Here is a 12,675-nt window from a genome sequence, read left to right as displayed (position 1 = left end):
AACACCCAAGGCCTAGAACAATCCTGAGACAAAATAATTTAAAACCCAATTCCAGGAGGACAAAAAAATCCACCCTCGCATTGGGGCACCTCACACAAAATAGGGTTGCTCATTTAGTCTAGGGGCAGAAGATTAGGGAGTAAATACTTACCTTACTCCTCATTCCAGCAGGCTCCCTCCAGCACTGGGACCGGTAAGCCGCAGCTGCTCTCTATGCTGCGACATGGTTTCAGTTCCACTCCAGTCTCCTAAGCATACCATACAGCATTTATGTTCCTGTATGGTATGTGATTACGCTGAGGCTCAGCCCACAGAAAAGAGTCTCAGGTGGAAGAGGTGGAGAGTGCCGATTTAGGTAAGTGAAACCTCCGCTTCATCTCTTCCCTAGACATAATGAGCCATTAACACTTGCAGTGTACAAGGGGATTTTTTTTTATTTTCCTTTGGGCTTTAAATTTAAAAAAATGGGGAATATACATCCTAAATTAATTGGTCTGTATATTTGAAATGATGTAAGAATGCATATTCAGATTGGGAAGTCCTCCTTACCTCCCCACTTGGGCCCCGGGGGCTTCCTCCGGTTACCTGCTGTTACCTCCCCCCCATAACCCTCTCCTACCTACCCTGATTTCATCCCAACCCTGCCTTCCCAGCCCCCTCTCCCCACTCAGCCCCTGGCATATCTCATTAAGTGTTATACCTTTGTTTTGGTTGAGACCCCTTCTATGAGGGGGCCCATCTAGGCATTGTGACCTCGGCCACACCTTCAATTTGTACGTGCCATTACTGCTTCTCAGTCGGGATGCTGGGTCGATCTCTTATGCGTATCACATTGTTACCTATTCCTTGAATGTTATATGCTGTAGTTCTATATTTACTGTGACTTGTTATATCACGACATACAGTATACCTAAGCTTTCTACTGCATGTTACTGTACCATGTTTCTTTTGCCCTCAATAAAAAACGTTTAAAAAGAAAAAAAAAAAAAAAAAACAGAATGCATATTCAGATTCTTGCATATACTCATTTTTTACTGACTGCAGATTTACAATTACAGGTGCCAATATGGGAATAAAATCCAACCACAGTCTTTCACTCACTAATTACAAAATGGACAAAAAACAACTCATGGGTCACCATGTGTGACCCATCTGGCAGCAAAAGCCATAGAAACATCATATTCCTGCTTTAAATTCTTAGAATGGGATGCTTTTCATTAGTTTATAAATATGTATCAGAGCAAAGATCAGAAACTATGATCATTAGCATTTTACCTTTATGAGTTAACAGCACTCTGCTGTGATATTTGGCCATTGTGGGTTACAACGGATACATCATATTACTGCCACAACAAGCACAAATCAAATCCAAGGTTATGAAGCTCTATTGCAAAGGTCTTTTATTAGCCATTTGAACAGAGTTCAACTTTTCTTTAATTGCTTTATACAGAGGCGTAGACTGGACATCATAACTTATTATAATTGAGGCACTTCATGATGATTTCTAATTTGAATAAATATGCAAAAGCATAAATGGTGTAGAAAATATGTATATCATCATAAGAGTTCAGTACTAGAAAATCACAGAATATGATGATAAAGCGTAGAAGATGGGTAACAAATGTATAGCTAGTTGTTTATGTTAGATGACAATTTAAATAGGGGGGCAAAGATAATAAGTTTAATATGTAAAGCCTGATTTTAATCTATAAAAACTCAAACATAGTGTAGCGAGAGCACAGAAATACTATAATGACATTAAAGGAGAAATACAGCCAAAGCTTGTTTGGCTGTACTTCTATTGATCACAGGAGTTCAGTTTGTTTTGCACTCCTGTGACCCGTTTTCAGCAGAGAGCGGTCTGAAGTCCACTCTCTGCTGAAGTCACAGAGCTGGTTCAGGCTCAGGCGTCATCATGACCATGGACTCGGGATCAGCACACATGTCTGGACCGGTATCCGGCTCAGACTCTCAGCGAACCACTGATGAGAGCCTGAGCCGGCTGCTCCCGCCCCCTCCCCAGAAAGCGCTCCAGTGAGTGCGGAGGGGCAGAGCAGAAAGCTACTGACTGACAGTCATCATCCCTCTGCTCGCGGAGCTGTGAGAACCGAGTGATCAGCGGTGTTCGATCGCTTGGTTCTCAGTGTTAGAGGCGTCAAGGGACCGTATGAATCATAAAAACATAATAAAACCCCATACATCTTTTTAAAGTAAATTCTAACTAAAAAGTAGTGCTTTTATAAATAATAAAACAATATAAAAAACATGTGTGTGTGCTTTTACAAACTATAAAGTGTACATATTTCATAAATATATAAAAAAATATATTTATATATACAACAAAATTGTGTGCAATCTTCCAAAAAGGGTGCATAATGCTCCACGTTTTGTCACGTGACAGTGACTTAATTATAGGAAAGCTTTCCTATGATTAAGTCACAGTCATGTGCCGAAATGCGTCAGTTGGCGTCGCTGCGTGACGTCATGGCACCCAATTATGTGTTTTTTGGCAGCAGGAGGGGAGGGGAGGGGTGGGGCACTGCTGACAGGCGGGGGGGGGGGGGAAGAGGACAGAGGAGAGAGCGGATGGCGAAGGCGTGTAAACTGACTACGGTTTCAGAGCTCAGAAGCCATGATAATCCCTGGTCAGTTTACAGATGGGAGGGCAGAACCAGGCAGGATCAGCCAGATATTTTAGGTGATAGAAAGGGCCAAACTACACAGCACAAGCACTGTGTTGTATAACATGCTTTAAAGGAACAGGATCCATTTTATTTTATTTTAGGTAACAAACGCTGTAAGTATAATGGACACTTATTGGGAGATTGCACACACCTCTTTGTATATATAAATATATTTTTTATATATGTATGGACTATGTACACTTCATAGTTTGTAAAAGCACACAAATGTTTTTTATATTTTTTATAAGAGCACTATTTTTTTGGTTTCCATTTATTATTTATTTTTATTTATATTTATGTCATTATAGTATTGCTGTGGTCGCTCAACACTTTATTTGAGTTTTTATTTTTCATTGGTGTTTGAACACACCTTAGTGTTAGGCTGCACCATTTACGTTTGCATATTTTGATGGAAAGCGCAGAGTATTCTTTGGTTTATTAGTCTGATTTTAAACTATGGTCACTTACCTTGCAACCCTCACATGCACTGACTCCATAATGATATCCAGATGACTTGTCCTGACACACAAAACAGGGTTTGTAAACTCGAGGAGGAGGGGGAGGGGATGGAGGACTGGGCACAAGCTCTTCTGAACTGGTACTTTGTGTCTCAATAGCTGTGAAAACATAAAGAAAAGTAGAGGAAATTCTTTAAATATTTATAGCAAAAACTTTTGTAAACTGCAAGCATGGTGTTATTATCACAGCTAGCAGGCAACTGATATTGGGACATTAAGAGCTCATGCACAAGTTTAGGTTTGTACAGCATTTTTATTTTACAGATCGGAACACATCTCTATGATAGCCAATGTGTTCCTGCTCATGGTGACGTTTAGCAGCATTTTGCAGTGCTGAAAAAAAAAAACTGCAGTAATCCTACATTTCAGGTTGCGTATTTTGGAGTGATTTATGCGCATACATGCATAAACTGTACATTTGTTAATATTATATAATTTTATGGCCATTGCTACAGCTGAGCACTCCTGAACCTGAAGATGTTATGGCTGAATGCAGGGTCATTCTGACGAGCGTAGCTCTGACACTTTCTCTAACCCTTTGCCGTTATTTCCTGTCCAAACACATTCCCATTGGCCCTGGCCAATAGGAATATGCAGAATACAGGATGGTGGGGGGCAAGCCTTAGCAAAATCAGGAAGTGCGTTTCAGAATTGCCTGGCATTTGGCTGTAAAAGCAAGGTTGCTGCAGTTTTCCCCCAAATGTATAGAGAAGAAAGCATTATTTGAGATTTTCCTGACCCAGCTGGTAACAATTACCTCTTGAGTGCTTTTGCTGGCCATAAACAACTGAACAGGCAATTCAAGACGTCTTTAGATTGTCCTAATCCATTCTGTTGTTTTAGCAATCAAAAGTTGGTTGACCTCGCTGAGTTGATGGCGACAATTCGAGTCAAACTGATCATTGAACCGATAATGCTCTCCAGAAATAATGCCACTATGCTAAAGTCAGAACGACCACTCAGTGTACCTTAACCTGAGAAATAAAAAAACTCAATGCAGATAGATGTAACAATCTTCCTAATGTGCTTGTGGTGGGACTGCAGCCTCTTGCCAAAAGATTGTGTACAGTGAATCCTTCCTTTACAGCTTCAGTGTAATTAAAGCGGAGTTCCACCCAAAAGTTGAACTTCCGCTTTAAGTACTCCTGACCCCCTGACATGCCACATTTGGCATGTCATTTTTTTTTTTTTTGGGGGGGGGGGCGTTTACCTATTTTTGACAGGTACCCACTTCCGCTTGGGCTGCCTAGGCGGCTCCAGTGGAGGTTCTCCTCTCCCCCTCCCTCCCTGCAATCTTTTGGGACACGTCAGAGGTCGCAGAAGATTGCCCAGCTATTCACGATGCACAACACGATTCGCGCACATGCAGTGCGCACCCAGCTCTGAAGCCACAAGCTGTCACAGGAGCGAGGAGCGAGGCTTCGGGCGGCCGCATCGCTGGATCCTGGGACAGGTGAGTGTGTGTTTATTAGAAGTCAGCAGCTACAATTTTAGTAGCAGCTAAATTTTATTAAACACAGAAACGGCGGGAACTCCGCTTTAATGGGCTTAGGCAAAGGGATGAATAGTCAACAGATTGGCCTGATATTTTCCAAACTCATACTGAGGGCCATTGGGACAAGGAGGATAAATAAAAACAGGGATTAAACTGGCCATACACCATGTAAATTTCAACCCTTTCCTGAGGAAGTGAATAAACTTTGCATAGTGGGTGGCCATATCAGTCACTTCCCGCTAAACATCTTTTGATTAAAAAAATTGGAGGAGCTGGCCGGAAAATGGTCTGCCGAACAGTAGCTGCATCCAATTAAATGCAGCTGCTGTTTAGGTATTTTGACAGCCGGTGGGGTCTGCATAGTGTGGATAGAGTCATGTTTTTTTTTTTTTTCATTCAGACTGCTGGAAAAATACTATCAGTGTATGGTCAGCTTTAGTTAGATAGCCAGCACTAAGGATGATGTAATGTAAAGGCTGGTAATTCATGCAAACTAGAAGAAAGTAAAACTGTCACAAACCTGAACAGCTCAAACTAAGCATATGATGAAATGATGCAAAAAGCTGAGGTTACTTTCAATGACCATAGGCAGAATGCTTTCCAATCTGGCCTTAAAATCTTCCCTGTAGCCTAAACATAGTAATGCCAACCATTTTGTGAACTAAAACACCATACAGCCTATCAATTTCCAAAAAAGTGACATGATTACAGGTGTGCGCACAGGGTGTGTCCTCAGTCCCTTTCTTTGTCCCAAAAGTAAGACATCAGGGATCTGTTTAGACCCCTGATATTTCACCTAAGCCCCCAATGTGGCTCCTAAAATAATTGTAAAAATAATAAATAATAATATTGTGAAAATAATTAAAAAAATAAGATAGAAAAAAGTAATTAAAACGTAATACAAATACAAAATACCGACACTGTACACTTTTCTACTGACACCATCCACTACTCTTCTGACGCTGTCCTCTGCCCTACTGACAAAGTTCACTGCTCTACTGACACCATCCACTGTTCTGACTGACTGACATCATCCACTGTCCCACTGACACCAACCTCTGCTCTACTAACACATCCACTGCTCTACTCAAACCATCCATGTTTTAATACATGTTTACATTTTTTTTTTTATAAGAGTGTGTGTGTCTGTGGGTGTGTGTATATACTGTATATATATATATATATATATATATATATTTTTTTTTTTTTTTCAATAGAAAACAAGACAACAATTTCAGCCACACAAGGCTAGATACAAAATCTTCATCACAAAAAATTAAATTTTTTTTTCTCCGAACAACACCCCCCTACCCACCAGGCACCACCCCAGCAATTATCTTTCTCATCAACAAAAACTATATGTCCCTGAAGAGTGAAGATCATGCGTGTACATAGGAATATTACGACCAAAGAATAAGATTAATGCCTTACGGGCGTAATAGAGTAACAGATTCAGCAGTGTGCATTGAGCTCTAGTAGACGCCAACCCCTCCACCAGACCAAGTAGGCAGACTGCCACCGTCATGGGGACAGGTATAGATAGAAGTTAACTCCGTTACACATTGAAGTATTCCATTCCAATAATCTCTGACCAGCGGGCAGTGCCAAAACACATGGCCAAAGGTGGCCGGAGATAAGGAACAGCGCCAGCATTCCGTTGACACCCCTGAGTAGATTTTGGCTAATTTTGCCAGAGTGTAGTAGATCCTGTATATGGATCAGCCGATTTCTCGCTGATACCAGGTGAGTAAAGGGGAAACTCCAGATATCATCCCATTCCTCCCCTCCGAGATCCAGGAGCTCCTCCACCCACTGATTCCTGCACTTGACTACCGAGGGAGGAGGGGCAGGGAAACGTTCTTTATATAACTCGGATAGAGGTTTTCTATGGACTTATCTAACAAAACATTTTCTAGGTTAGACGGCATAACCTCCACCCCAGCAGAGCCAAAAGCATGTCTTAGCTGTAGATATCTAAAGAGATATCTGGTAGCTATACCTTAGTTTGAGATCCGCAAAGGATAGCAGTTCTCCCTTTTTAGTGATAGCCCCTAACGTCTTTATCCCTCTAGTAGCCCATATGATGGGGTCTGGTATGGTAAAGAATTGAGAGAGACGAGGGTTCATCGACAATTGGGAGGCCGGATAAAAAATAATCAGAAATGGGCTGTAGCAGGTTTCGTATATAGTCACATGCCTTGAGCGTGGCTCTCATGGCTACTATATATATATATATATATATATAGTTGTCAATATATACTGTATATATATATATATATATATAGTTGTCAATATATACTGTATATATATATATATATATATATATATATATATATATATATATACGTGTGTGTTTGAGTTTTGGGGTGCACACCCTAATGCAATAGGCTGTGCACACCTATGACAGTGAGAGATGTGCTCAGACTTGTATAAAGTACTCGAAATTTCTACTTGAGTAAAAGTACAAGTGCTCGATCAAAAAATTACTTGAGTAGAAGTGGAAGTGCTCGCAGAAAAAGTTACTTAAGTAGAAGTACTAAAGTATTCAACATTTTTTTTACTTAAGTATTGCAAGTAGTTTTTTCAAAAAATTTGCTACTTAAGTACTAAAAGTAAAAAGTACCAGTAGTTTTGAAAAAAAATTTCTACTCAAGTACTGAAAGTAGAAGTAGAAGTACTGTGTTATGTAGTTATTAAAGAAATAAGTCAAAAGTTTGAACATCATATTGTTTTTATTATTTCAAATGATTTATTCAAATGATTAACCTGTGTTTGTTAGTAGTTTCTTGATGCACTTTAAGCGCTGTAGCACCATTTATTTGTTTGTTTCATATTTTCTTTTTATTGGAAAGATTTGGTATAGCAGCTTTTATTATACACAGCCTTTATTTTCGTATGCGCTGATTTACAAATGACATTATACACATTTTTTTGAGCTTTATGCAACCTGCCATCTACTGTTCTGGCAGTGGTAATTTTTTTAAAAGTAACGAGTAACTATGCAGCACAAAAAAAAAAATACTTGAGTAGAAGTATCGAAATCATCGAAAAAATGTAGTGAAGTAAAAGTAGAAGTAGGAGAAAAAAATTCTACTCTAGGAAAGTACAGATACCGCATTTCGGTACTTAAGTACAGTACTTAAGTAGTTCTACTTCGTTACTATACATCTCTGGATGTGCTATACCTTATCCTACACAGATGTCCTTAGCGCATAGGGAAGATTGCTTGAATCCACAAAAAAGCTTCTTCCACTGTGTGAACATGATAAGTAGATTTTAATTTACAATGGTCTGTACTGCAATTTTTGGAACAAGACAATTCTGCTGCTGTTATTGTTGTGGTAAGTAATCAGGAAGGTAGCGGGAAAGAGGAAACTGCTCTCACCATGTTTCCAGTCTTGACTGGAAAGGAAACTATCCTATTCTGCTACATAAACTGCTTATTTACTCAGAGTACTTTGCTGTATGACACTTATTTCCATTAACTGTTACAGAACGAGGGCCGCATGGAACAGACCAATAGAGGACAGCAGTGCTGCTGATGCTTTGAAATGGTTAAAAAAAGAGCTTAGTGGAAATCCACATAATCCCTAGATCAAGAGTTGTTTCATAATGTTGTACTGTGGACTCTGAGCAAACAAATGTCCACATAGGTGCAAAAATACAAATGCTATATTGCAGAATCAACGTAACATACTAGTAATCAGTACTGTATAACTGTATATAATAATGTAATCTAATAACTTCTTCCTCTACAGTCTTATGACTATATATACATAAAAAGCTATATAAAAGAGTTGAACAATAAAAGCAGCGATATAGTTAGTTAATATTTAAAGAATAACAATCCTCTCTCTATATATAGAAATACATTACATAAACATAAACTCAACGTCGTTAGTGGTAATTATGTGATAAATCTGTGCAGTCTTCTAGTTATTTTTCTGAGTTCTATAAAAACTGGCTAAATTCTGGTTAATTGTTTTGGGTTGTCCCCGGAAAAGTAATAGAGGGGAAATCTTCCAATGGGGACGCTAGTTCTGCTGACCTGGGGGATCCCCAAAGAATTCCCTTCATTTGCAACTTACTTCCTGTTTGGCTATGGCACAGGAAGTGAAGGGAAATCTCTGCAATGGAATACAGATGGCGAAAATAAATTTGGCAGGGGTTATAACCCTCCCTTGCTTGATCCAAAATGGAAACAAAAAGTTTTCTATAATTCTACTTTAATAATAAAAATAGCTTGAGAAGTCTATGTACAAAGCAGAAAATGTGACATTTTCCAAACATTTACTGCCAGCAAATTACAGGTGGCCTCTGTGCCACCTGTAGGTAGTTTACCCCAATGGCTACAGCAATGGCAGGCCTTATCATATATACGTTCTTTTCCTTCCCTCACAAAGGTGCCAGATAAACCATCGGAATTTGAATCTCTGCTTTTGCAGGAGAATTCCCCGTTGTCGGCGTCATCTCCTGATCTACTCCCTGATGCTCAGGTCTGGGAATCTGAGCTACATTATTCTATCCCCACTTCTGATTGGCTGAAATGTTTTACTTTAATTCATAAACTTTCCCTAGCTACCAAACACCAGGAACCGGGGTTCAAGGTGACCACCAGATGGTATAGGTACCCATGTGTTCTGCACCATTTTAACCATTTCATGCCTGAAACTTGATGGCACTGTTGTTCCTTCAAGGGTACTATGATCCATCTATGGTGGGAATTCCCTCCTATCAGATCCTTTTGACAGCGTATTTTTGACCTCTAATGCAAATTGATGGTGACTGCTATCCAAGCCTCACCTAAAGTAGCTCTCCAGTCAATGCTCCCTGGATCCTTCAAAACTATTAAAAAATACGTTCTTCGCCATTTATTCTCTGCAGCTAGAGCGGTCATCCCTCCCCATTGGAAAATGATCAGCATATCTTCTCTTGGGGAGTGGTCTTCTGAGGTTGACTCTATCAGAGACCTTGAACAGCTGTTGGTGCAGGAGGCAAGAAGAGAAGAACAGTTTTTGCTAACCTAGACCTTGTGGTCTATGTTCCGCTATTCATCTGAGTTTCTCACCTGGGCCTCGGTTGATTCCACACAAACCTCTTCTTGACCTTGACGGAGTATATAGGCCTCCTGTCTCTGGATTCTTACCTCCGCTATGCAATCTTGCTCTATCTGTTATCCTTTTTCCTGTCTCTATCAGTTTTGCACATCGAGAGACTGAAATTTTTGCCCATTCCTCCTTGCAAAACAGCTCGAGCTTAGTGAGGTTGGATGGAGAGCGTTTGTGAACAGCAGTTTTCAGTTCTTTCCACAGATTCTCGATTGGATTCAGGTATGGACTTTGACTTGGCCATTCTAACACATGGATATGTTTATTTGTGAACCATTCCATTGTAGATTTTGCTTTATGTTTTGGATCATTGTCTTGTTGGAAGACAAATCTCCGTCTCAGGTCTTTTGCAGACTCCATCAGGTTTTCTTCCAGAATGGTCCTGTATTTGGCTCCATCCATCTTCCCATCAATTTTAACCATCTTCCCTGTCCCTGCTGAAGAAAAGCAGGCCCAAACCATGATGCTGCCACCACCATGTTTGACAGTGGGGATGGTGTGTTCAGGGTGATGAGCTGTGTTGCTTTTACGCCAAACATAACGTTTTGCATTGTGGCCAAAAAGTTCGATTTTGGTTTCATCTGACCAGAGCACCTTCTCCCACATGTTTGGTGTGTCTCCCAGGTGACTTGTGGCAATCTTTAAACGACACTTTTTATGGATATCTTTAAGAAATGGCTTTCTTCTTGCCACTCTTCCATAAAGGCCAGATTTGTGCAGTATACGACTGATTGTTGTCCTATGGACAGAGTCTCCCACCTCAGCTGTAGATCTCTGCAGTTCATCCAGAGTGATCATGGGCCTCTTGGCTGCATCTCTGATCAGTCTTCTCCTTGTATGAGCTGAAAGTTTAGAGGGACGGCCAGGTCTTCGTAGATTTGCAGGGGTCTGATACTCCTTCCATTTCAATATTATCGCTTGCACAGTGCTCCTTGGGATATTTAAAGCTTGGGAAATCTTTTTGTATCCAAATCCGGCTTTAAACTTCTCCACAACAGTATCTCGGACCTGCCTGGTGTGTTCCTTGTTCTTCATGATGCTCTCTGCGCTTTAAACGGACCTCTGAGACTATCACAGTGCAGGTGCATTTATACGGAGACTTGATTACACACAGGTGGATTCTATTTATCATCATTAGTCAATTAGGTCAACATTGGATCATTCAGAGATCCTCACTGAACTTCTGGAGAGAGTTTGCTGCACTGAAAGTAAAGGGGCTGAATAATTTTGCACGCTCAATTTTTCAGTTTTTTATTTGTTAACAAAGTTTGAAATATCCAATAAATTTCGTTCCACTTCATGATTGTGTCCCACTTGTTGTTGATTCTTACAAAAAATTACAGTTTAATATCTTTATGTTTGAAGCCTGAAATGTGGCAAAAGGTTGCAAAGTTCAAGGGAGCCGAATACTTTCGCAAGGCACTGTATAATATAATATGTCATATACTGAATGTAGGCTAAATCCAGAGCACACAGTGACAGGTACACTTTATTAAAAAGCTGTAGTCTTTCTAGCATGAGTCATGGCCCCCATGGAGAACATACAGAAGGATTTTTATGTGGTGTACTATTAAAATAAATAAATTAATTATTCTGGATTGAAATCAGCCATGTGCGCTATGTCAGTGTATTCCTTCGCACATCAAGTCCAACAGAACAGCTTCCTAATGCAGCCCAAGGGAGCATTGCAACGTGACATTCAATAAAAAGTGCTCAATTCTTTGTAGCTTAGACACAAGTAGATCTGGAAAACATGACTATCAAGGAATGGAATTAGCATGCTTCTGATTTTTACATAGCTGAGACATCTTCTCCAGGGCAGCGACCAATCTGAAAGTCCTACGTGGACGCCATAAAGGTAATTTTTTTTCTTCTGTAAACATATTAGCTATATTTCAATAAAAATTATATATAATTGAGAAGAATCAGATAAGAACATCCACCGATAAATGGAATATCTGCATTGACTAACAGATGCTAGGCTGATTCCTACCGGGACACTATTTGCATAGACTTTGCATGTTTCTCTTTGTGAATTTCCTCTTGGGACTACCAGAGCAATCCTAAAAAGATTGGATACCAAATATCTTCTCTGACATACTGATTTCTATTAGTAAGGGCACTATTGGGGAGATTCTAATGTTTAGCTTTTTTTTAGCTCATCCCTGCCCTGAGATAGTTAATTTAAAATGATTCCAAGGCTCGGTTCACACTGTTACGACTCCGGAGTGCGACACTGGTGCGACTTTACACTCTCTGGCACTCAAGTCGCATCAATGTTGTGCAAGAACCTTTTCAAAGCCGCTGCAACTTTGAAGTGGTTGTAAACCTACACATATACCCAGTGAAGTGACTGGCCTCAAGTGATACACAGAGATTAAACACATTTTCCTACATAAATTGTACCTGTCTATCTGAAGACTTCTCTTTTCTACATCAGTTCAATTTGCAGAGTTTTTAAAGTTTGTCTGAGTGGGCAGAAAAATGAGGGTGGAGAGCTGAAATACACTCTGCAGAGCTCAGTGAGAAGAGCTTCTAAAGATGATTAGATGTAAGGGACACTCCGCCCCTTCACTCAGCATACAGGAACAGAGCTGAGGCTGTCAGTCATCTGGAGTTCCCTCCCCTGTCACCTTTCTTCTCTTGGTGTCAGGAAAACTTGTCAGAAGTGACTCATGCTAATAGCAGCGGAACAAGGTAGCAGACAGAAATGACACAGGGTGCTGTTAATTGAGACAGGTACACACTATAGAGAGATATGCTTTGTTCATATTTCATGTCTTAGGTTTACAACCACTTTGCATAGATTGGAACGGGTGCCAATACAATCCATGGGCTGCGACTTGTCACAAGACTTTATGGGGATGATT

General features: G+C 40.1%; 1 protein-coding gene across 4 annotated transcripts in view; it reads right to left on the bottom strand.

Annotated features, from left to right (window-relative positions):
* Positions 1-12,675, bottom strand: part of RARB (retinoic acid receptor beta) — a 1,055,941-nt gene that overhangs the window by 214,794 nt on the left and 828,472 nt on the right. For 3 of the 4 annotated variants that reach the window (XM_082257327.1, XM_082257328.1, XM_082257329.1), the window contains one exon: positions 3,153-3,301. In XM_082257327.1, coding sequence (XP_082113453.1) covers positions 3,153-3,301 — 149 coding nt within the window. Of the gene's footprint in view, positions 1-3,152; positions 3,302-12,675 lie in introns of those variants that run through there. The other variant, XM_082257330.1, reaches the window with a different exon arrangement.

The sequence above is a fragment of the Pelophylax lessonae genome, assembly GCF_965119305.1.
Source record: "Pelophylax lessonae genome assembly, chromosome: 5".
NCBI lineage: Eukaryota > Metazoa > Chordata > Amphibia > Anura > Ranidae > Pelophylax > Pelophylax lessonae.
The sequence above is the reverse complement of the archived record's forward strand: the minus strand, read 5'-3'. Positions and strand labels throughout refer to the sequence as shown.